At 42.7% G+C, this 26,431-nt stretch overlaps 1 protein-coding gene across 1 annotated transcript in view; it reads right to left on the reverse strand.

The window, feature by feature from the left end:
• Window positions 1-710: 710 nt before the first annotated feature.
• LOC138666954 (oocyte zinc finger protein XlCOF22-like) overlaps window positions 711-26,431 on the reverse strand; it is a 35,371-nt gene continuing 9,650 nt past the window's right edge. Inside the window, exons 2-7 of the mRNA XM_069755159.1 lie at window positions 5,145-5,294; window positions 4,836-5,015; window positions 4,629-4,752; window positions 4,433-4,545; window positions 4,159-4,249; window positions 711-2,668 (exon numbers count right to left, since the gene is read on the reverse strand). Of these exons, the coding sequence (XP_069611260.1) occupies window positions 1,311-2,668; window positions 4,159-4,249; window positions 4,433-4,545; window positions 4,629-4,752; window positions 4,836-5,015; window positions 5,145-5,222 (1,944 nt within the window). The 5' untranslated portion in view covers window positions 5,223-5,294 and the 3' untranslated portion in view covers window positions 711-1,310. The remainder of the gene's footprint in view (window positions 2,669-4,158; window positions 4,250-4,432; window positions 4,546-4,628; window positions 4,753-4,835; window positions 5,016-5,144; window positions 5,295-26,431) is intronic.

Genomic DNA, 26,431 nt, shown 5'->3' on the forward strand with positions numbered 1-26,431 from the left:
TCATGTGCCCGAAAATGGTACCAATAAAAATGTCAACTCGTCCCGCAAAACAACAAGACCTCACATGACTGGGCCAAAATATGAATAAATTATAGCTCTCAAAATGTGGTGATGCAAAAACTATTTTTTTGCAATAAAAAGTGTCTTTTAGTGTGCGACAGCTGTCAATCATAAAAACCCACTATAAATAGTAAATCAAACCCCCCTTTATCACACCCCAATTTAGGAAAAAATAATAAAATAAAACAATGTATTTATTTCCATTTTCCCATTAGGGTTAGGGATATGGTTGGGATTAGGGTTAGAGTTGGGATTAGATTTAGGGTTAAGGTAGGAATTAGGGTTAGGGTAGGAATTAGGGTTAGGTTTGTGGTGGGATTAGTGTTAGGGGTGTGTTGGGGTTAGGTTTGTTGTTAGGGTTGGGATTAGGGTTAGGGACAGAGTTAGAGTTGGGGGGTTTATAGTGTTTAGGCACATTAGGGGCACTTCAAACGTGACATGGCATCTGATCTAAATTCCAGCCAATTTTGCATTGAAAAGTCAAACAGCGCTCCTTCCCTTCCAAGCTCTGCTATGCATCCAAACAGTGGTTTACCTGCATATATGGGGTATCAGTGAACTCCAAACAAATTGTACAACAACTTTTGGGGTCCAATTTATCCTGTTGCCCTTAGTAAAATAAGACAAATTGGATCTGAAGTAATTTTTTTGTGAATGTTCATTTTATTTTAAAACATTTCAAACATTTCTGTGAAGCACCTGAAGGGTTAATAAACTTCTTGAATATGGACTTGAGTTCCTTGAGAGGTGCAGTTATTAGAATGGTGTCAATTTTGGGCATTTTCTGTCATATAGGCTCCTCAAAGTCACTTCAAGTGTGAGGTGGTCCCTAAAAAAATGGTTTTGCAAATTTTGTTGTAAAAATGAGAAATCGCTGGTCAACTTTAACCCTTATGACTGCCTAACAAAAAAAATTATGTTTCCAAAATTGTGATGATGTAAAGCAGACATGTGGGAAATGTTATGTATTAACTATTTTGTGTGATATGACTCTAATTTAAGGACATAAAAACTAAAAGTTTGAAAATTGTGAAATTGTCGCCAAATTTCCGCTATTTTCACAAAGAAACTTAAGTCATATCGAATAAATTTTACCACTGTCAAAGTACAATATGTCACTAGAAAACAGTGTCAGAATCATCAGGATCTGTTAAAGCGTTTCAGAGTTATGACCTCTTAAAGTGACAGTGGCCACAATTGAAAAAAAATGCCTTGTCAGGAAGTTGAAAACAGGCTTCAGGGTGAAGGGATTAAGAGAATGAAAAAGGCTTCTCTTTTGTGTGACTGCTCTGATGTCTAACAAGAAGTGCTTTCCGGTTAAAACATGTCCCACATTCTGAACAGGAAAAAGGCTTCTCCCCTGTGTGGGTTCTCTGGTGACTATCAAGAACATATTTCCAGTTAAAACATTTCCCACATTCTGAACAGGAAAAAGGCTTCTCCCCTGTGTGAATTATTTTATGTATAACAAGACTCCTTTTGTGGATAAAACATTTCCCACATTCTAAACATGAAAAAGATTTCTCCCCTGTGTGGGTTCTCTGGTGGCTATCACAAGCCGATTTCTGAATAAAACATTTCCCACATTCTGAACAGGAAAAAGGCTTCTCCCCCGTGTGGGTTCTCTGGTGGCTATCAAGAGCCGATTTTTGGATAAAAGGTTTCCCACATTCTGAACATGAAAAAGGCTTCTCCCCTGTGTGAGTTCTCTGGTGGCGATCGAGATCTGTTTTCCATTTAAAATATTTCCCACATTCTGAACATGAAAAAGGCTTCTCCCCTGTGTGGGTTCTCTGGTGCCTATCAAGAACATATTTCCGGTTAAAACATTTTCCACATTCTGGACAGGAAAAAGGCTTCTCCCCTGTGTGAATTATTTTATGTATAACAAGACTCCTTTTGTGGATAAAACATTTCCCACATTCTAAACATGTAAAAGATTTCTCCCCTGTGTGGGTTCTCTGGTGGCTATCAAGAGCTGATTTCTGGATAAAATATTTCCCACATTCTGAACAGGAAAAAGGCTTCTCCCCTGTGTGAGTTCTCTGGTGCTTATCAAGAACCGATTTCCGGTTAAAACATTTGCCACATTCTGAACAGGAAAAAGGCATCTGTCCTGTGTGAGCTCTCTGGTGGGTAACACAAGTTGATTTATGTGCAAAATATTTCCCACATTTTGAACAGGAAAAAGGTTTCACGCCTGTGTGAGTTCTCTGGTGAGTAACAAGCTCTGATTTTTGTTTAAAACATTTCACACATTCTGAACATGAAAAAGGCTTCTCCCCTGTGTGAGTTCGCTGGTGGATAATAAAATGTGATTTCCGTGTAAAATATAGCCCACATTCCGAACATGAAAATGACTTCTTTGCTTTAGGAGTGGTTTGTGTTTTAATGCCTCTTTTGTGACTTTGGTTTTCCTTAGTAGTCGGTAATGAATCAAAAGATGGGATCTGTTCCATAGGATCAGATGACAGATCTTTGCTGTGAAGGGATGATGGTATATCTGGAGAAATGGTATTCACTTCAGTTGTATCCTGTTTGATCTCAAGATCATCAGATTTAAAAATCGAAGATGTCAGCTGTCCTTCTGATCTCCTGGTACAGTCATCTGGCAAGACAAAAAACAATTACTTTAATGAAATATCCTTGAGCTTTATATTTTTGAACATTTCTACTTACCTTACCATTTTTATGGACACTTTATGTAAAAAAAAAAAAAATATTTACCAAGACAATGACAGTTGGCAGTTTAATAGGAAGCCTTATAGGATGAACCAGTAGTGCGTGTTGTTCAATCTGCCCCCAAATATTGAATAAAAAGAAACCAATGTTAATTAGGCGAACATAATACCAATTCTCAAAAAGTCCCCACTCAGGTCCATCATCTGTCAATCGAAAAAAAGAGGTTCCCACACTATTAGTGGCTCAAAGGCTGTTAAAAGCAACAAGGTTTCCATAAACCAATTCAGCTCTCACTTCTGAGTCTTGCAGTGTGCTAAAACCACATTTAGGATGCCTGTATTTAGCAATATTATAGTGCGAAGAATCCACTTAATTTACGGTGTGTGTCTCCTGAAGAACCAGCCCCTAGTTTTACCAGTGTGGGGAGTGGCCCAATACATGAAGCCTTTTCCTCCCCCTAGTGGCCGAAGTGTGAAGTGTAATGTGTTCTGGTGATACCTGGTCAGGAGAACTCCTTAGTGCCATCGGACGTACCGCTACTCGCCTTGGGGCCATACTGCAATGACCAGGTCTCTGGGGCGCTGCACTAACACTGATCTACAAAGCCATCCACAACCTGTCCCCTCCTTATATCTCTGAACTAATCTCCCAACATCTTCCCTCACGTAATCTTCGATCCTCCCAAGACCTCCTTACTCTCCTCCACACTTATTCGTTCCTCATACAACTGCCTCCAAGATTTCTCCCGAATATACCCCATTCTCTGGAATTCCATGCCTCAACACGTCCGATTATCCACCACCCTCAGATCCTTGAGACGGAACCTGAAAACCCAACTCTTCAGGAAAGCCTACAATAACCATGCCGTCGCCTCACCGCCGCAGCCAGAGCCACCGCCGCCAGAGCTGCCGCCTCACCCCTACCTTCTGTCTCTTCCCCACTATCCCATAGAATGTAAGTCCGCAAGGACAGGTCCTCTCCCCTCTGTACCAGTCTGTCACGGTAAACCTGTTTATTGTAAATGATATCTATAACCCTGTATGTAACCCCTTCTCATGTACAGCACCATGGAATTAATGGTGCTATATAAATAAATAATAATAATAATAATAATAACAACAACAACAAGTCAGAACATTCTACATACACTTTCATTTGGCTTTGTAGTTTCCAGATCTGGGCAGGTAAGAGTCACTGTCTTCTAATCTCAGGGAATAGGTGGTTAATTCTATAGAAAAGGGCTTTCAATGAGCAAAGTCATTAGAACAGTTTTGGGAGGAGGAGAACGTTGTGGTCTTGAGGCCAAAAGGTGATCACACGATTGTGATACGACCAGACTATACCACCGATAAGGCAGCCACGGTCGGTGACTGAGAAGAATCTGTGACTTCCCTGCATTTAGTGGTTACTACTCACCTGGGTAGTCATATGTAGGAATATTCTCTTTACACCGCTCATCATCCCTCACATATGTCTCTGTAGTATTACTATGGGTCAGATCTTCATCCTGAAACAAATATTGTAAAAGTCACAAACAGTTGGAGAAGTCCCATCTATGATCAGCTCTAATCCTGCCATCTTGACCATTCTCATTACAAAAGTATAAAACATATAATATTGGTGGACAAAATAAAACTGAGCACAAGATCTTCACAGCTGTTTACATATCAAAGGAGAGATCTCATGACACCTTCTCTCCATTTATGTGATGATCCTGAGGAACATTGAGATCTTCTTGGTTACAGTCCTGTGGAAGAAGAGGACGGGGACATCTCTCTGGTGTTGTCCTCTTACTGGAAAGATCTGGAGGAAACATATACAGGGACTTAATTAATTCTTTACATACAGATAATTATAGACCGTGTGTTTTGAGTCCTGTCTATTACCTGGTGATGTGAGGTACTGGGGAACCGCCATCATGACGTCCTTGTACACATCTTTGTGTCCTTCTAAATACTCCCACTCCTCCACGGAGAAATAGACAGTGACATCCTGACACCTTATAGGAATCTGACACATACAATGATACCGTCATCCCCCTGATCCCTTCACAGCATTAATGTATAATATCCCAGCATTCCCAGCAGTGTCACCTCTCCAGTCAGCAGCTCAATCATCTTGTAGATGAGTTCTAGGATCTTCTGGTCATTGATGTCCTTATTTACCAGGGGGTGAGGTGGAGGCCCCATGATTGGGCTCAGGGGTCTTCCGCATCCCTCAGACACAGGGTCCTGACAGCGCTCACTAGAGGTCTTCTTCACTACTGTGTAATCCTGGTAATGGAGAGACACATTAATAAATCTCACTACAGACATTTCCAGAGTCCTCACCTCTCCGATTCTGTCCATCTGTTATTCCCATAGATAAGAATAATGTAATGTGACGTCATCAGAATCTCTCACCTCTCCAGTAAGCCGGAAGAGGATCTCTAGGGTGAGGTGTAATATCCTCTCCGCCATCTTGTCCTTGTCCATTTCCATCCTTGATGAGTAGATCAGGAATATTCTCTTATGTAGAAGATCTTCACTGAGAGGATCCGATATTGTAGAGACCTGAATGAGAAGGAGATGAGCCGATGTAACATCATAAAATCCTGTGTAATAATACAATTACTGGAGATAATAAGGGAAACATATGAGGAGATTTATTATTTTACAGTATTCAGTTTTCTTCTTTACATCTACTAATAAAACCTATATATTTAGGCCACAGACAACAAGCAGTTTCTTCCTCGGAGTCGGCACCTGAATACGTTTCTCATAGACTCATCTTCTATAACGCTAATTCACATCTCATTTACCAACACAGGAATCAGCATTAGCAATACTGCAGGAGATATTCATTACACGTGACAGGAGAAATAACTACTTCATGATGAGGACGACATCTTCATCTTCTACTACGGCTCTAGAAACATATTTGTCTAGAGTCGGTCACTGACTCCATCACCACCGGCCGTCTATATGAAGGTTTCCCGTCTTCCCCGCACTGTAATCTTCTATCACGTTAGATCTCAGGTCTGATTCACACAGAAAAACACCAAAAACAGGCAAAGATGCTTACCTGTCTAAATAGGCCTCAATACAAATGCACAAGCAGGGTGCAGCGGACCCAAACAAAATAGCAAATGCACAGGTGCAATACCTAATGAAACAGCCAGCCTTCAATAAGGGTTTGGCCGTGTGGTACACCAATGCACTAAGATAAAATACTCTGTATGTAGCGTGTTCACACAAGGAATACAAAGTATCTGGCTACAGCCTATTAATAACGCCCTATGGCGGGCTGCCCAGTGCTAAAATGCATCCCGTGTGAACAGAGGCCACAGTGTACAGAACAATTTGGGCCCAGCTGCACCCTGCAAAAAATATACGTGCAAAAAAAAAACCAAACATATAAATATATGTAAGATATTAGTTGATATTAGGGCCATAATATGGAAGCTGATTCACACAGAAGTTTGAGGCTTTTATAAAAGCTTTTTTGTTTCCACAAACACCGGGACAGAAATTATCTGATACCAAAGTCTCCATGTACAGTGTTTTATGGGATTTATTTCTGGCCTTAGGCTTTCCTATATTACAGGGAAACCACCAGCAAAAAAGATATTAACCCCTTCACGACATGTGCCGTACATAATATCAACAGTTGACATGTGACCCCAACAGCTGCGGGTGGAATTGCGATCCACTCGTGGCTATTAACCTGTTAAATGCCGCTGTATCTCTACTCACGTCGGAAGCGCATCACTAATCCCGCCCAATGGTGCTCATGTCATTGACATTGCACTAAAATACAATAATGGGTCAAGAAAACATTGTAACTACATTAAAATGATATCAATAAAATAATGTTGGCTCGGCATGCAAAAAATAAGCCCTCACACCACCCCAGGTCATGAAAAATGAAGACGCTACGGGTCTCAGAAAATGACCAAAAAAAAACAAAACAAAAAAAAAAAAAAAACACATTGGATTTTTTTCACCACTTAACCCATTTCTGCCTGCAGAGGTACTATTCTCTCCATGTGACCTTGGACTTGCTTACCATGGATGGAATAGTACATCATTACCAATTGGCGGCACTCACGAGGGGGGGGGGGGGGGTTGGTGGGAGGGCGGCCGATTGGGGCCGGGTGTCAGCTAATTCTCACAGCTGACACCCGGCACTATGTGCCAGGAGCGGTCACGGAGAAAGTGTAAAAATAAGAGTGAACTTAAAAAAATTGTACTTTTAAATAATTGTAAAAATATTTTTTTTTAAAAATGTACCGTATATACTCGAGTATAAGCCAACCAGAGTATAAGCCGACCCCCCTAATTTTGCCACCATAAAAATGGGAAAACTTATTGACTCGAGTATAAGCCTAGGGTAGGAAATGCAGCAGCTACCGGTGAATTTCAAGAATAAAAGTAGATGCTCCATATCGTTCATTATGGCCCCATAGATGCTCCATAGAAAGCTGTGCCATATATAATGTTCCGCACCGTTCATTATGGCCCCATAGATGCTCCACATAAAGCTGTGCCATATAGAATGCTCTGCACCGTTCATTAAGGCCCCATAGATGCTCCATATAATACTGTGCCATATAGAATGCTCTGCACCATTTATATGGAGCATCTATGGGGCCATAATGAAGCTGTGCCATATAGAATGCTCTGCACAGTTCATTATTGCCCCATAGATGCTCCATATAAAACTGTGCCATATAGAATGCTCTGCACAGTTCATTATTGCCCCATAGATGCTCCACATAAAGCTGTGCCATATAGAATGTTCTGAGCAAAAAAGGAAAAAAAAAATCCAGCTCCAGGAGTAAAATTAAACAAACATTTTTATTAAATATCTTTAAAAATTGGAAAGCTGCTTACCAAAAATATAATTCACAAAATAAGGATGAAGACAAACATCAATTCGCTGGACGCGTTTCGAGCGCCAAAAGCGCTCTTAAACTTCAGCATAAGAATGAACAGAAAAGTCCCGGATATAAAAAGCATGAACTCATCAAGAAGAAGTTGTCTTAACGATCCAGACTCATTCTGTTACATTTGTGGTGAATACACACTGCCAATACACACTTCATCATCATCAGGTGGGGGAAGGTCAGGTAACATGGTAAACACAGGTACAGGCACATCTTCACAATGAGGGACAGGCCTTCTTGCAGATTCCATGTTAGGTTACTCCCATTTTCGTTTCTTATGCTTATTGAATCCTTGCACTTGCACTGCAAAGAAATAACAGTCATCATCATGATTTTTTTGCTCTCTCCACACCATTGGAACACCAAATTTGAAGCTTTTTCTTTGTCCTTTGCTCCATTTTCGTAATAATTCGATACATGCTTTGCACACTATGTGTGGTGCCCAAAACTTGTCTTGCTCCCCAAGCATAACCCCAAAATAGGCAAAATACACTTTTTTTACGAAGTCTGTTATGTTTCTTCTATGTTTTGGCAGTGTGTATTCACCACAAATGTAACAGAATGAGTCTGGATCGTTAAGACAACTTCTTCTTGATGAGTTCATGCTTTTCACTGGAAAACAGACAACAACATAAAGTTAGTGCAAAAATCAAGCTATGAACAAACTTTTAGAACACTAATTAACACAAAACTATATTGAGAACTGCTCAGTTCAAGTACTAATCCAAAGAAATTAATGAGATGATGCGTCGCATTTACCAACAAGTGCTATAAATAAGATACCAAAAATCTCAAAAACTTGAGCCAATCTGGCAAAACTGATGACATATTCAGAATCAGCACCCCAAAGTTACCCTAAATTCGATGAAATATCTTTGGCACCAAAAATGCTGTTGACCAGTGTAATCCTTTTAATCTCAAATTTACTTATGTTTGTGACAAAGCATGTATAACTTTTTTTGGATTTAGTTCTCACAGGCACACATGATGAACCAATTCAAAACCATACCTATCATAAGAGGACAGCAGGTAATACCATTTTACATGCTAAAAGCTTTCACCCCATTCACACCATACAATCCATTCCACTGGGTGAAGCACTTAGAGCCAAACAAAATTGCAACAATAATAAAGCTTTTGAACAAGAAAAACTCACCATTAAGAAACGTTTAAATACCAGACATTATCCAAATTGGAGCATAGAACGTGCCTTTAATATAGTGGATACCAAACATAGATTGGATCTTATTAATATAAATACTAGCTCCAAAAAAAACAATAAAAAAAAATAGTAACAAAACATCTGTGGATCCACCAACTTTAATACTTTTTTGATTTAAATAGATTTTTATTAACAATATAAAAAAAAAGAGAACAACAGAATGCCATTTACATTGCATTATATCAGATACACATTTTCTTACTTTAATAAACCCTAACATTACCCCAACTACCCCCCTCCCCCATAAGACAGCTCAGTCTCAATCTCCACCCCACCGAGGCATTATCTGCCTCATGTAATTTATCCTCTTCCAGGTCTTAGGAAACACGACGCCTATACTCCTCAATCCAAATCAAGCCAAGGAGACCATATTTTATTAAAGAGTTCTATTTTCCCCCTTTTACTGTACACCCCCTTTTCCAATTTTAGACCATGTTGAACATATTGGAGAAATTCCCTTCTCACAGGTGGTTCCGCGTTTATCCAGTTTCGTGCTATTACTTTCCTGGCCATGTAGAGTAGCCTAGCGATTGCAATCTTCCAAGTATTGTCAACTCCAATTTCTTCCACATATCCCAGCACACATACTATCGGGTCTCTAACAACTCTGCACTTATATGCTGCTTCAACCCGGCTCAAAACCACCACCCAAAAGGCAGCCAGTCTCGGACACGTCCACATCATGTGATATATTCCTGCCTTCTCACTCGCACACCTCGGACACCCAGAATTGGCACGCAATCCCGCTTTGTATAACACTTCCGGAGATTTATATACCCTATGCAAAATGTATAGCTGCGAGAGCCTATATGGTTCACTCAAGGACAGTCGCGGAACCCACTCCATCACCGATTCCCAGGTTTCATTTTCCATCGGCCCCACTTCTCTCTCCCACTTAGCTCTCGCCTTTATAGGGAAATCTAGCAGAAATGTGTGCATAAGGTCCTTATACAGAGTGGAAATAACTCCCCTTGTAGTACCCTCACCACACACATACTCCAACACTATATCATCTTGAACCCTGATATCAGCCTTCTTATTCTGAGCTCTAAAGGCATGTCTCATCTGCGCATACTGATATTCCCCTGTGGATCGCAAACCAAATTCTTCCTGCAATTGGGAAAAGGACTTCAGCTCCTGCTGCTGGATTATCTGGTGAACAAAGCAAATTCCCTTATTCTGCCATTCCATCAATCCTCCCAGGGCCTCAAAATCCTTTAAGTTGTGGTTAGACCATATCGGTGTGAATTTAGTCAACCCTGTAACCCCACGAATCTGCCTTAGTCTATTCCATAATTTACGAATCAGGAACAGGGTTGGGTATATTTTCCCCAGCGCGCCCAATGAGCCATCCTCCAAACACCTGGCCATCGGTCGTCGGTCCGTCACCTCTTCCAATAGCTGTTGTACTGCACTGGATGACGCCCCTCGCGCCCAGCCCTTCAAATGCTGGCTCTGGGCCGCAAGGAAGTATATTTCCGGGTTGGGCAAAGCCAAACCACCATCTTCCTTGGGTCGTTGAAGCGTCTCCAAGCTAATACGTGGATATTGTCTACCCCATATCAAACTTCTAAAGAGGGCATTAATCTGCCTGAACTTCCCCCGAGGGATCCAAATTGGTGCGTTATGCAGAACATAAAGAATTTTGGGCATAAGGACCATTTTAATAAGGTTTACCCTACCGACGACCGATAGATGTAGCTTATTCCAGGCGTCTACCTTTGCCTTGAGTACCCCCATAACAGGAGTCAAATTTCTTTGCAGAAACTCCGCCACCGGCACCGAAATCCATATTCCAAGATATTTAAATTGGGAAACCACCTTCAGCCTCTCATCCCCAACATCCTCACTCACATTCTCTCCTACGTCATCCACTCTAAAAAGAACCGTCTTATCCCAATTAATTGTTAGTCCCGACACAGTACCAAATCTCTCAACAATTTCAACGGCCCCTCTTAGTGAATTGTCTGGATCCTCCAGGAACAGCAAAACATCATCCGCATATAACGCTATTTTTTCCTCTACTTTGCCATACCTAAACCCAGGGACCCCATCCGACTGCCGAATCTTAGCAGCAAGAGGTTCTACAGCCAACGCGAACAGGAGGGGTGACAGCGGGCATCCCTGCCTAGTACCCCTAGCCAGCCCTATAGGACGAGATAGCTCCCCATTTACTCTAATTCTGGCGGATGGTAATGAGTACAACAGCTGTATCCAGGCCACAAACTGCGGGCCAAACCCCATACATTCCAGCACCTGCCAGAGGTACCCCCATTCGACGCTGTCAAACGCCTTGTGTGCATCTAGCGATACAATCACTCTTCGACCACAGTTATCAGACTCTACCTGCAAATTTACATATAACCTCCGCAAATTGATCGCCGTTGATCTATCCGGCATAAAGCCAGATTGGTCCGAATGCACCAGACTCGCAATAACACTAGAGAGGCGGAGAGCCAACACCTTGGCCAGAAGCTTGACATCAATTGTTAGTAAAGAAATTGGGCGGTACGACTCCGGTTTCCCCAAGTCCTTATCCTCCTTTGGAATGACCACTATTATGGCCTCTCTCATAGAGGCTGGCAAGCGCCCACAAGACCTAGCTTCCTCCAATACCATTTTTAATCTAGGAATCAACACTTCTGCCAACCCTTTATAGATCTCAGCGGGTAACCCATCGACCCCAGGCGCCTTCCCATTGGCCATAGACATCAATGCCCGACTCAATTCCTCCTCAGTGATAGGGGCCTCAAGGCTCTCCCTATCTGCCTCACTCAGTCTCGGCAAATCCAGACCTTCCAAGAAAGTCAGTGCATCCTCGACCGATTCACCAACCCGAGAGGAATACAAATCTGCATAGAAGTCCGCAAAGGCTCTCAAAATTTCAGGTGTTTCCGTTATTTTACCTCCACTAGCAGAATCCAAAGAGTGTATATATGAAGAACCTCTCTGAGCAGCAGCCACTACCGACAGCATATGTCCCACTGTTTCTCCCTCCTGATAGAACACTACCCTTTGGAAATCTCGTTTCCTCTCAGCTTTACCTAGCAGAATTTTTTCCAAATGATTTTGTGCGTTTTTCATTCTTTTCTCTGCCTCAGGGGTTCCCAGTGTGGCCATCCCATCCTCTGCTTCCTTCAACTCCTCAACTGCCGCTTTTTCTACCTCTCTCGTCCTCCGCTTACACCTACTAATGTCCCTAAACAGTAGTCCCCTCAGGTACGCCTTCATTGCATCCCAAATTGTAAGAGCGTCGGCGCTTCCATCATTTAAGAGAAAGAATTCCGCCACCTCCCGTCCTATACTTTCCAACTCAATACTCTGTAACCAATTAGGATGAATCTTCCATTCTCTCCCACTTAGCGAGCGAGCCCCCTCCAATCTAACCTCTACTTCAATTGGACTATGGTCCGACAAGGCCCTTGGCAGATATCTCACCTCCCCAACCAGTGTGTCCAAGATCCTGTTACCCAGAGCCATATCGATTCTAGAGAGTGTGGCATGTGCCGGTGAATAACATGAGTACCCTCTCTCCCCCACATGTCTAACCCTCCACAGATCAATCAAACCTATCTCCTGTATATAGGTGCCAAATGTTGTTATGTGTCCCTCCGACCTATTCTGAGTATTTTTATTTTTATCCCAATATTCATCACAGATGTTATTTAGATCTCCGATAATTATTAACGGTGTCGGTCCCCATTTTTCCACTCGCTCCATTACTTCTCTAATCTTCCTGCTAGAGTAGGGAGGCGGAATATACATCGCGGCAACACACAGCATCACTCCATACAGTATACACCGTAATAGTACATACTGTCCCTCCACGTCCACATATACCTTCACCTCCTCATACTGAACTCCCGCTGGAACCAAGATTGAGACTCCTCTTGCATACGTGGAGAAGGTAGAATGATATCCCCTCTGGATCCATCGTCTATTCAAAACATCCACTTTTTCCCTTACCAAATGCGTCTCCAGCAAGCATATCATTGAGGCCCTTTGGTCTCTTGCATATTGCAAACACGCAGCACGTCTAGATTTCTCCCCTAGGCCTCTCACATTCCAGCACAAAATCTTAAAACGGGTCCCCATCACTTGGCTCATCTTCACTATAAGTATCATCAATTTTGAGCTCAGGCTGTCTAACTACCCTCCCCCCCCCCCCCCTCCCAACTCCCCCTCCCACCCTTCCCCCCTCACATCTAACCATTCCACCTCTTTCCAAGAGTGGGGCATCATCGCCCATAGCGAACACTCCGTTTGGCATTACCTTCCCAACCCTCCTCCCACCACTGTACATAGCAGGATTTCAGACATTTTGAAAAATAACGTTCTCAAAACATTTTAACTTAGAATTATTTGCACACACAAGAAGCCTGCATACACTTAAAATATGCCGCATACCCTTCCTCCCCCTTTCCCAGCAACCATTACACCATCCCTTTAACTTAATACAATCCAGCTCCCTTCTTCACCACCCATACCCCCTGGTTTGTCAATCACATGACTCTTTTCCAACTGACAGATAAGTAAACAACTTCAGACTCTTCCCACAGTTTCAGTCTCCTTTTCCTTTAAGCTTTTTAGCATTAATATCGATCCACTGGGTAGCGTCCTCCGGCTTCTGGAAAAAATGAATTTTATCAAACGCCACCACCCTCAGTCTTGCTGGGAACATCATGGAATACTGCACAACCAATTCCCTCAGCCGTCTCTTGATACCCGTAAACATCATCCGTTGTTTCTGCACCAGAGTAGAATAGTCTGGGTATATAGCAATCTTTTGGCCTTCAACTGTCAGATCCGTCATATCTCTGGCCTTCCTCAGTATAATGTCTCTGTCTCTATAGTTTAGAATTTTGGCGAGCATGGTACGGGGATTCGCTCCAGGGACAGGTGGTTTCGGCGGGTCCCTATGCGCTCTTTCTACCGCGAACACTTTTGTTAGCGCCATATCTCCAAATGTCTCTAACAGCCATTTTTCAATATATTCCGTTGGATTCCTCCCTTCAGCTTTTTCAGGGATGCCCACTATGCGAATATTATTTCTGCTGGACCTGTTCTCAAGGTCCTCATTTTTCGCAGCCAATTCAGCTATTGCTTGAGTGAACTTTTTCTCTGCTTTTTGCAGCTGCACTATATGATCTTCTGCAGTGCTCACTCTCTCCTCTACCTCCCCCACACGTTTGTCAATCTTCTGCATGGCTGCGTTTATCTGGGCTGTGTCCCCCTTAACCTCCTGTATCTGTATGGTCAGAGATTGTTTACATGAAGAGACTAGCGCAAAAACGTCTCTTAGGGTAGGCTCAGCTTCTGGCGCCATTTCCTCGGGTCCCCCTTCTGCCACCGCCATTTTACTCTCCTTTCTCCCCTGTTGTACCTCATGTTCTCTTGCTGGGCTCTCCTCCTCTTCGGTATCAGCTCCGGCTCCCTCCTCTGCGGCCTCCGCTCTCGCAAACTGCTGGAGCTTTGCCGCTACCTCCATGCGCTTTCTGCATGCGGCGTTCTCCTTGTCTGCCTTTTCCCTCAAGTCGGCGCCATCTTGGATTGCGCCTGCATCCCCGGCTCCCGCGTCCTTCTGCCGTCTCCTGGTCATGTTCGTCGGTTCCAGCGCTACCGAACAGCACCGCCGGCCTCTCCAAGTCTCCCCGCAGCCAGTAAGCCCCCGCAGGGACCAAACAGCAGCGGCTCTGCAGGATTTTACAATATACAGCGGCGGGAGCTCACAGCCGCACGTCCGCTCACATGGACTCTCAGGCCACGCCCCGAAGTGTTCACCAACTTTAATACTTACATATAGTACATATTTTAAATCCATTTCGGATATTGTTTTTCGTAATCTTAATATTCTCAGAGATGATGACATCATGGATACCATTCTTCAAAACGGTATTAAAATTGTACCAAGACGAGCCCCTACTTTGGGCAACGTCTTATCTCCCAGTTATTTAGATTCCAAAATTAGTAAAAATTCTACTACTTGGTTATCCACTAAGGGATTTTATGGTTGTGGTTCACACCCATGCAAAACTTGTCCATATATCAAAAAAACTGCTACATTCACTTGTTCTGATAATCAAAAAAATGTTTTTTCCATCAAAAGCTTTCTTAATTGTAACACAAATTTTATTGTTTATGTAATTGAATGTACTGAGTGCAAACTATTGTATATTGGATCTACCATTAGAAGACTCAAGGACAGATTTCGTGAACATCTTTATGATATCACGCAACCAACATTGAGACATGTATCAAATGTTTCTAATCATTTCATTAAAATTCATAACAGGCAAACCAAAAGTTTAAAAGTCTATGCGATTGAACAGATCTATAGGAACAACAGAGGAGGAGACGGAGAAAGGAAATTACGCGATAAAAAAGCATTTTGGATTTATTTGCTTAATACCCGTGTACCCATAGGATTAAATCTGAGGAAGGAAGCGATGTTGCATTATTAACTTGTGTTTTACAATGTTTTCTTGCATTTGTTTCCTATATGTTTGTCATGCACAGTGCCCTTTTTTTTTTTTTTTTTAAGTTGGTTCTGGATTTCTTTCTCGCCGCTGTGTCGGCTTGATAATGATTCACATTAGACTGATTATATTCACCTGTTGTATTGCTTTTTATATCCGGGACTTTTCTGTTCATTCTTATGCTGAAGTTTAAGAGCGCTTTTGGCGCTCGAAACGCGTCCAGCGAATTGATGTTTGTCTTCATCCTTATTTTGTGAATTATATTTTTGGTAAGCCGTGTTAGATCTCGAGTTCCCACTTCTGCACAGGGGGAATCTCGGGCCGTCTCCGCTGCGGTCTCCCATTCCTATCCAGCCGCAGTGGAGTCTGCTCAGCAGGGACGTCGGTCCCAGCGTCTTGCTCGGTCTCGCTCTGTACAGAGAGTTACTGCTGCTTCTTCAGCTCCTGCCATTAAAGTCAGTGCTGGTCAGCAGCGAGCGGACTTCTCTGGGACTAAGTCCTTATTTGCACACACGGAGCATGCCCAGGGCAAGATCTCCCGTTGGAGATCGAGGGTCATGTGCTCAGGCTCTGCAGCGCATTCCATTGGTCCTCTTGGCAGGTCTTGGAAGGGCAAAGTTTCTGTGGCCACTTCCTGTCCTGCAATTATATAAACTGCGCATGACCGCACGGCCATGCGCTAGTGTACAATTATTATGTGTGTGTGTAGATGGATGCAAGCTCCCAAGTATCCCTCCCTAGAGTTGTTGATTGCTCGCGGATGATGGTAGCTCTCTAGCGCCCGACTATCCATCTGTATGTTACACACATCACAGCGTCCTTTAGCTGTGCCTGCCAGTACGGCGCCGTGCGCTTGCCTTGCGCTTTCCATACCCAAGCCTGGGTGGTTAGTGGCGTCCGTCAGTGCGGCATCGCACACACTCTTGTGCTCATATATTACTGATAAGGTTCTTTTCACACCCAGTTGCGGTGTTGTGCCAGCAAGGGTCTAATCGGACTTCAATCCCTTTGGGGGTTAAGTTCGCTGACTACTTGCTCGCGCTCTATGTGCGGTACTGCGGTCCTGTGACTTAACAGGATCGCTTTCTTCACGTTGGGTGAGGTTTAACCCACGTGTTTATACTTTTTAGTACCGCCATATAGTCTGTCATTTACTAGCAGCGGGTTTCGCCTGCACGGTGGACCCCGGACTGCGAACGCATCTATATCATCTTTCTTGGTGCGTTCCGCCAGTCCTAACAAGCAGCTTTCCAATTTTTAAAGATATTTAATAAAAAATTTTGTTTAATTTTACTCCTGGAGCTGGATTTTTTTTCTTTTTTGCTCATTTACCTCAGCGTTGGACAGAGACGCTTTCCGTGCTCGGATTGCATTTGGACTATGGTAAATTCTGCCATGCGGGTGAGCTGAAATACAATGTTTTTTCTTTTCATATAGAATGTTCTGCACCGTTCATTATGGCCCCATAGATACTCCACAAAGCTGTGCCCCATATAGAATGCTCTGCACCGTTCATTATGGCCCCATAGATGATCCACATAAAGCTGTGCCATATAGAATGCTCTGCACCGTTCATTATGGCCCCATAGATGCTCCTCATAAAGCTGTGCCATATATAATGCTCTGCACCATTCATTATGGCCCCATAGATGCTCCTCATAAAGCTGTGCCATATAGAATGCTCTGCACCATTCATTATGGCCCCATAGATGCTCCATATAAAGCTGTGCCATATATGCTCTGCACCGTTCATTATGGCCCCATAGATGCTCCATATAAAGCTATGCCATATATAATGCTCTGCACCATTCATTATTGCCCCATAGATGCTCCACATAAAGCTGTACCATATAGAATGCTCTGCACCGTTCATTATGGCCCCATAGATGCTCCATAGAAAGCTGTGCCATATATAATGCTCTGCACCGTTCATTATTGCCCCATAGATGCTCCACATAAAGCTGTGCCCCATATATAATGCTCTGCACCGTTCATTATGCCCCCATAGATGCTCCACATAAAGCTGTGCCATATATAATGCTCTGCACCGTTCATTATTGCCCCATAGATGCTCCATATAAAACTGTGCCATATAGAATGCTCTGCTCCGTTTATATGGAGCATCTATGAGTCCATAATGAAGCTGTGCCATATAGAATGCTCTGCACCGTTCATTATTGCCCCATAGATGCTCCATATAAAGCTGTGCCACATATAATGCTCTACACCGTTCATTATGGCCCCATAGATGCTCCACATAAAGCTGTGCCCCATATAGAATGCTCTGCACCGTTCATTATGGCCCCATAGATGCTCCATATAAAGCTGTGCCATATATAATGCTCTGCACCGTTGATTATTATCCCATAGATGCTCAATATAAAGCTGTGCCCCATATAGAAATAAAATAAAAGATATAAATGAGGTATCGCTGTAATCATACTAACCCCCCAAAAGAACTTAATGAATTGCTGGTTTTTGTTCATTCTGCCTCACAAAAAAAGGAATAAAAAGCGATCAAAAAATGTCATGTGCACGAAAAAGGTACCAATAAAAACGCCAACTCGTCCCGCAAAAAAAAGACCTCACATGACTGTGGACCAAAATATGGAAAAGTTATAGCTCTCAAAATGTGGAGATGCAACAACAATTTTTTGCAATACAAAGCGTCTTTTAGTGTATGACAGCTGCCAATCATAAAACCCGCTATAAATATTAAATCAAACCCCCCTTTATCACCCTCTTAGGCTGGTTTCACACTTGCGTTTTAAAACGCATGTGTTTGAAAAAAAAACGCATGGTGAAAAAACGCATGTAAACGCTGCGTTTTTTAGACGCATGCTGAGAAATGTATGACAGTTGCCAATCATCTAAATAAAGTAAAAAAACACTATAAACATAAATAGCTAGGGTTAAAGTTAGGGGTAGGGATCCTAACCCTAACAGGATCCTAACCTTAACCCTACAGGGATCTTAACCCTAACCCTAAAGGGATCCTAACCCTAACGGGATCCTAACCCTAACCCTACCCCTAATCCCTTTAGGGTTAGGGGTAGGATCCCTTTAGGGTTAGGATCCCTTTAGGGTTAAGGTTAGGATTTCTTTAGGGTTAGGATCCCTGTAGGGTTAAGGTTAGGATCCCTTTAGGGTTAGGGTTAGGATCCCTTTATCACCTTTATGGTGGAGGGTGGCATATCAGTGCGTTTTCTGGTTTTTTAATATAAAAACGCATGCGTTTTTAACGCAAACAAACGCATGCACAAAAAAACGCATGCGTTTCCATTGACTCCAATGTATTTTTTGGCCCCCCAAAAAAACGCATGAAAACGCATGCGTTTTTATTTGTCCAAAAAACGCCCCTCAAAAATACTACAAGTTGCATTTTTGAAAATGAACGCATGCAGTAAAAAAAACGCATGCGATTGAAAACGCGACCAAACGCGTGCAAAAAAAAACCGCATGCGTTTTCAATGTTAAATATAGGGAAAAAACGCATGCTTTTTTTGTGCAAAAAACGCTGCAGACAAAAACGCAAGTGTGAAACCACCCTTAGCTAGGGAAACATGGAAAAAAAATTTTTTTATTTATTTCCATTTTCCTGTTAGGGTTGGGGCTAAAGTTAGGATTACAGTTACGGTTGGGATTAGGGTTAGGGTTGGAATTAGGGATGGGGTGTGTTCGGGTTAGGGGTGTGGTTATGGTTAGAGTTGGGATTAGGGTTAGGGATGTGTTTGGGTTAGGGTTTGAGTTAGAATTGGGGGGTTTCCACTGTTTAGGCACAGCAGGGGCTCTTCAAACACGACATGGTGTTTGATTTCAATTCCAGCCAATTCTGGGTTGAAAAAGGCAAACGGCGCTCCTTCCCTTCCAAGCTCTGCCATGCGCCCAAATAGTGGTTTACTCCCACATATGGAGCATCAGCGTACACAGGACAAATTGTTCAACAACTTTTGGGGTCCAATTTCTCCTGTTACCCTTGGGGAAAATAAAAAGATTTGAAACTAAAAGATTATGTTTGTGGAAAAAATATGATTTTTTTTATTTTCATGCCAGGGCGCTATAAACTTTATTGAAACACTTGGGGGTTCAAAGTTCTCACCAAACATTTAGGTAATTTCCTTGGGGGGGTGTAGTTTTAAAAATGGGGTCAATTGTGGGGGGTTTCCACTGTTTAGGCACATCAGGGGCTCTGGAAACGCGACATGACGCCCGCAGACCATTCCATCAAAGTCTGCATTTCAAAACATCATTACTTCCCTTCCGAGCTCTGCCATGCGCCCAAACAGTGGTTTACCCCCACATATGGGGTATCAGCATACCCAGGACAAATTGCACAACAACTTTTCTGGTCCAATTTCTCCTGTTACCCTTGGGAAAATAAAAATAATTGGATCTGAAGTAATTTTTGAGGAAAAACAGTTAAAATGTTCAATTTTTTTTTTTAAACATTCCAAAAATTCCTGTGAAACACCTGAAGGTTTAATAAACTTCTTAAATGTGGTTTTGCGCACCGTGAGGGTTGCAGTTTTTAGATTGGTGTCACTTTTTGGTATTATCTATCATTTTGACCCCTCAAAGGGACTTCAAATGTGATGTGGTCCCTAACAAAAAAAAACAAAAAAAACGGTGTTACAAAAATGAGAAATCGCTGGTCAACTTTTAACCCTTATAACTCCCTAACAAAATAAAATATTTTGGTTCCAAGATTGTGCTGATGTAAAGTAGACATGTGGGAAATGTTACTTAAGTATTTTGTGTGACATATCTGTTATTTAAGGGCATGAAAATTCAAAGTTGGAAAATTGCGAAATTTTCAACATTTTCGACAAATTTTGTCCACAAATAAACGCAGGTAATATCAAAGAAATGTTACCACTAGCATGAAGTACAATATGTCTCGAGAAAACAGTCTCAGAGTCGGCGGGATCCGTTGAAGCGTTCCAGGGTTATAACCTCATAAATGGACAGTGGTCAGAATTGTAAAAATTGGCCCGGTCATTAAGGGGTTAAAAAAGAGCCCAGACATGTTGGGTATCTAGGAGCTCATAATGATCTGGAGAAGCAGATGAAAAAGAAAAAAAAACAAAAGAGGAAAAGACAAATTTTATTATTTTTTAACATATTAAACATTTGTTTAAAAAAAATAACTCTCTGGGCTCCAGAACATAGACGTACACTGCAGGGACGGCACAGGGGCGGCTGCAACAAAAACCCTGGCAGTTTAACCACTTGCTACTGTGAAAAGCAAACATGGCATCTAAGAAGGTGTGACAGAGTCCTGCTGAATGCCCTAAGTACTGGATAGTATGGGGCGGCCTAGTTACCACGATACTTACATGCCTAATAATGGTGTCTGGGCCTGCAATGTACGAAGGTCTATTAGGCTGGGCCATAGGCAGCGTCCAATAGGACAACCCCTTCTTGATTAACCCCTTTACGACATGTCCCTTACTAGTACGGCGCATGTCGTGTCTCCCCCTCCGGCGGTGAGCCCACATCAAAGTCGCGACATGTCTGCTGTTTTGAACAGCTGACATGTGCGCGCAATAGCGACGGGTGAAATAGTGATTCTCCCCCCCCCCCCGCTATTAACCTGTTAAATGCCGCTGTGAAATGCTGACAGCGGCATTTAACCGACGCTTCCAGCCGCACGGCCGGAAATGAGCGTATTGCCGACCCCCGTCACATGATCGGAGGTCAGCGATGCATCAGGATGGTAACCATAGAAGTCCTTGAGACCTCTATGGTTACTGATGCCGGCCTGCTGTGAGCGCCACCCTGTGGTCGGCGCTCATAGCAAATCTGCAATTCAGCTACAAAGCAGCGATCTGATGATCGCTGCTATGTAGCAGAGGCGATCGAGTTGTGCCAGCTTCTAGCCTCCCATGGAGGCTATTGAAGCATGGCAAAGGTTAAAAAAATGTTTTTAAAAATATGAAAAAAAAAAAAAAAATTTTTTATAAAAGTTTAGATCGCCCCCCTTTCGCCCCATCCAAGAAAAAAAAAAAAAAAAATCAAACCTACACATATTTGGTATCGCCGCGTTCAGAATCGCCCGATCAATAAAAGAAAAGCATTTGGAGCGCCCCCATGGGGCCGTGGGGTACTCGGTACCGGGTCCTTTGGTTCACGGGGGGGATGTCACGGTGGCTGACCCGGTCCATGGCCCTGGGACGTCCATGTAAAAGGGAAAGGTCTTTAAAGGGGAAATGTTTGTGACGCCACCTGTGGTATTTGGTCAGGGTGACCGACGCTGCTTTAAGGGGTCCGCTGGGGTGATGTTATGGCAGCTATATGGTATAACTTCCCACAGGTGAAGTATGTCCCCATGGCTTCCCAGTGTATAGATGGTGGACAGTGAGAGGCGCAGTGAAGAACGCGGACAAGGTTGCAGTCTCTTTACCTTTACTGAAGACTTCAGCACCCACAGTCTAGAGCACCAGATTACAGGGCAGGCAGAATCTGGCCGGTTTGGAGGCAAGTCCAGAGTCACCTTGTCAAGGTGGAAATCAGTAGCCTTCCTCTAGCGCCGTGGTGTTGTAGTCCCTTACTGCTAAGCCTCTCATGAGGTCCTCGCAGATGTTGTAGATGTTACGTCTCTCTCTCTGTCCCCCAGATGGATAAGACAAACCCATATGACCGGTGGCTTGAGGCGTTTTACAGGGACTCTATCATGCCCCAGCCTCTAAGGGGTGCCACCTTGCCTCCTGGGTGTAGGGGCGGACAGGTAACGTGAAATTAGCTGTCCTGCCGGTCTCTAGAGCAACGCATAAAGGATCGTTGCTCCCTCGGTGTTCTGGCTACTGGGATCCTGCACCTCAGAAGTAGGCAGCCTGTGTAGGGCTTTTCCCCTCCTGGAATCCACTCCTTTGCTACGACTTCTTTCACCCTCTCTGCAATGCAGTTCTCCTTCAGTGTCTCTTTCTAGAAGCTACAGCTCAGGGCATGCACAGCTCCATGTCCTCCTTCCTCGATCTCTGACAGGATCCCACCCCTGTCAGGGACCAACTACTTGAGCGAAGCTCAGCCAGCAACTCACTAACTTCCTCCCCAGGCAACCAGTTTTACCCAAGTGTGAGGAGTGCCCTAGTAAATAGGAGCAGAGCTCCCCCTGGTGGCCTGGAATGTGAAATGTGTGGCATGTTTGTGATACTTGGATGCAGTTGTCCTTCTTTGCCGCCAAACGTAATATCACTCCCCCCTAGAGGAGAATGGTATTACTGCAACGACCAAGACCCTGGGGCGCTACACATTAACCTGATTGCTAAACGGCGTAGAGAAAAAAATTCGAAATGCCAGAATTACGTTTTTTTGGTCGCTGCGACATTGCTTTAAAATGCAATAACGGGCAATCAAAAGAACGTATATGCAGAAATGTGGTATCATTAAAAACGCTAGCTCGGCTCGCAAATAAGTCCTCTTCCAACCCCAGATCACAAAAAAATGGAGACGCTATGGGTATCGGAAAATGGCACTTTTTTTAGCAAAGTTTTGAAATTTTTTTTCACCACTTAGAAAATAACCTAGACATGTTTGTTGTCTATGAACTCTTAATGACATGGATAATCATAATATAAGGGCAGTTTTAGCATTTAGTGAACCTAGCAAAAAAGCCAAAACAAAAAACAAGTGTGGGATCGCATTTTTTTTTTTTTAATTTCACCACGCTTGGAATTTTATTCTAGTTTTCTAGTACACGACATGGTAAAACCAATGTGTCGTTCAAAAGTACAACTCGTCCTGCAAAAAATAAGCCCTCACATGGCCATATTGATGGAAAAATAAAAAAAGTTATGGCTCTGGGAAGGAGGGGAGCGAAAAACGAAAACGCAAAAACCACACGGACGCGATACACCCCCGAATACTGCAGGAATTAAGTACAGTCATTGATAGACCATTATTTTTAATCTTTAAAAACTCCATAATAACAGGGTCTGTATCACAGGACTGGCGTATAGCAAATGTGGGGCCAATATTCAAAAAGGGGCCAAAAACTGAACTCGGAAATTATAGGCCAGTAAGCTTAACCTCTACTGTGGGTAAAATCCTGGAGGGCATTCTAAGGGATGCTATACTGGAGTATCTGAAGAGGAATAACCTCATGACCCAGTATCAGCACGGGTTTACTAGGGACCGTTCATGTCAGACTAATCTGATCAATTTCTATGATGAGGTAAGTTCCGGACTGAACCAAGGGAACCCAGTGGATGTAGTGTATATGGACTTTTCAAAAGCTTTTGATACGGTGCCACACAAAAGGTTGATACATAAAATGAGAATAATGGGGGTAGGGGAAAATATGTGTAAGTGGGTTGAGAGCTGGCTCAGGGATAGGAAACAAAGGGTGGTTATTAATGGAGCACACTCGGACTGGGTTGCGATTAGCAGCGGGGTACCGCAGGGGTCAGTGTTGGGCCCTCTTCTTTTTAACATATTAATGACCTTGTAGGGGGCATACAGAGTAGAATTTCAATATTTGCAGATGACACTAAACTCTGCGGGGTAATCAATACAGAGGAGGACAATTTTATATTACAGGATAATTTATGTAAACTAGAAGCTTGGGCTGATAAATGGCAAATGAGCTTTAATTTGGATAAATGTAAGGTCATGCGCTTGGGTAGAAGTAATAAGATGTATAACGATGTGCTTAATTCTAAAACTCTGGGAAAAAAAAGTCAATGAAAAATACCTGGGAGTATGGGTGGATGACAAACTCATATTTAGTGGCCAGTGTCAGGAAGCTGCTACAAAGACAAATAAAATAATGGGATGCATTAAAAGAGGCATAGATGCTCATGAGGAGAACATAATTTTACCTCTATACAAGTCACTAGTTCGACCACGCTTAGAATACTGTGTACAGTTCTGGTCTCCGGTGTATAAGAAAGACATAGCTGAACTGGAGCGTGTGCAGAGAAGAGCGACCAAGGTTATTAAAGGACTGGGGGGTCTGCAATACCAAGACAGGTTATTACACTAGTTGGGGCTATTTAGTTTGGAAAAACGAAGGCTAAGGGGTTATCTTATTACAATGTATAGATACATGAGGGGACAGTACAAAGACCTTTCTAATGACCTTTTTACTCGTAGACCTGAGACAGGGATAAGGGGAATCCTCTACGTCTGGAGGAAAGAAGATTTAAGCATAATAACAGACGCGGACTCTTTACTGTAAGAGCAGTGAGACTATAAAACTCTCTGCCGTATGATGTTGTAATAAGTGATTCCCTAATAAAATTTAAGAAGGGACTGGATGCCTTTCTTGAAAAATATAATGTTACAGGTTACATATACTAGAACCAGAAACACATGGGCTACTTGCACATTGAACAAGTCTGTAGGAACCTGTTCACACCACCAAAAAACTTGAAGACAAAAAAAAAGAGCACAGTGAGGTCAAAAATACTCTGTTGTAAAAAAAAAAAAAAAAAAAAATCACAGTAATAATCAAGTGCTTGTCAAAAGATGGAAAAAAAACATGGTATTTAGTTGATACGTTTTTGCAAAAAAATGTATACTAAGCAGTCCTATCTAATGTACAGTCATGGCCAAAAGTATTGACACCCCCGCAATTCTGTCAGATAATACTCAGTTTCTTCCTGAAAATGACTGCAAACACAAAATATTTGGTATTATCTTCATTTAATTTGTCTTAAATGAAAAAACACAAAAAGAATTGTCCTAAAGCCAGATTGGATATAATTTCACACCAAACATAAAAAAGGGAGTGGACAAAACTAGTGGCACCCTTCGAAAAATCATGTGCTGCTTCTCTAATTTGTGTAATTAACAGCACCTGTAACTTACCTGTGGCACCTAACAGGTGTTGGCAATAACCAAATCACACTTGCAGCCAGTTGACAGATTAAAGTTGACTCAACCTCTGTCCTTGTGTGTACCACATTGAGCATGGAGAAAAGAAAGAAGACCAAAGAACTGTCTGAGGACTTGAGAAACCAAATTGTGAGGAAGCATGAGCAATCTCAAGGCTACAAGTCCATCTCCAAAGACCTGAATGTTCCGGTGTCTACTGTGCACAGTTTCATCAAGAAGTTTAAAGCCCATGGCACTGTGGCTAACCTCCCTAGATGTGGACGGAAAATAAAAATTGACAAGAGGTTTCAACGCAAGATTGTGCGGATGTTGGATAAAGAACCTCGACTAACATCTAAACAAGTTCAAGCTGCCCTGCAGTCCGAGGGTACAACAGTGTCAACCCGTACTATCCGTCGGCGTCTGAATGAAAAGGGACTGTATGGTAGGAGACCCAGGAAGACCCCACTTCTTACCCCGAGACATAAAAAAGCCAGACTGGAGTTTGCCAAAATTTACATTAAAAAGCCTAAAACATTTTGGAAGAATGTTCTCTGGTCAGATGAGACAAAAGTAGAGCTTTTTGGGCAATGGCATCAACATAGAGTTTACAGGAGAAAAAAAAAAAAAGAGGCATTCAAAGAAAAGAACAGTCCCTACAGTCAAACATGGCGGAGGTTTCCTGATGTTTTGGGGTTGCTTTGATGCCTCTGGCACTGGACTGCTTGCCTGTGTGCATTTTGCATTATGAGGTCTGAAGACTACCAACAAATTTTGCAGCATAATGTAGGGCCCAGTGTGAGAAAGCTGGGTCTCCCTCAGAGGTCATGGGTCTTCCAGCAGGACAATGACCCAAAACACACTTCAAAAAGCACTAGAAAATGGTTTGAGAGAAAGCACTGGAGACATCTAAGGTGGCCAGCAATGAGTCCAGACCTGAATCCCATAGAACACCTGTGGAGAGATCTAAAAATGGCAGTTTGGAGAAGGCACCCTTCAAATATCAGGGACCTGGAGCAGTTTGCCAAGGAAGAATGGTTTAAAATTCCAGCAGAGCATTGTAAGAAACTCATTGATGGTTACCGGAAGCGGTTGGTCGCAGTTATTTTAGCTAAAGGTTATGCAACCAAGTATTAGGCTGAGGGTGCCAATACTTTAGTCTGGCCCATTTTTGGAGTTGTGTGAAATGATCAATGTTTTGCTTTTGCTTCATTTTCTTTTGTGTTTTTTCATTTACGACAAATTAAA

The sequence above is a fragment of the Ranitomeya imitator genome, chromosome 2, assembly GCF_032444005.1.
Source record: "Ranitomeya imitator isolate aRanImi1 chromosome 2, aRanImi1.pri, whole genome shotgun sequence".
In the NCBI taxonomy this organism is placed as follows: domain Eukaryota; kingdom Metazoa; phylum Chordata; class Amphibia; order Anura; family Dendrobatidae; genus Ranitomeya; species Ranitomeya imitator.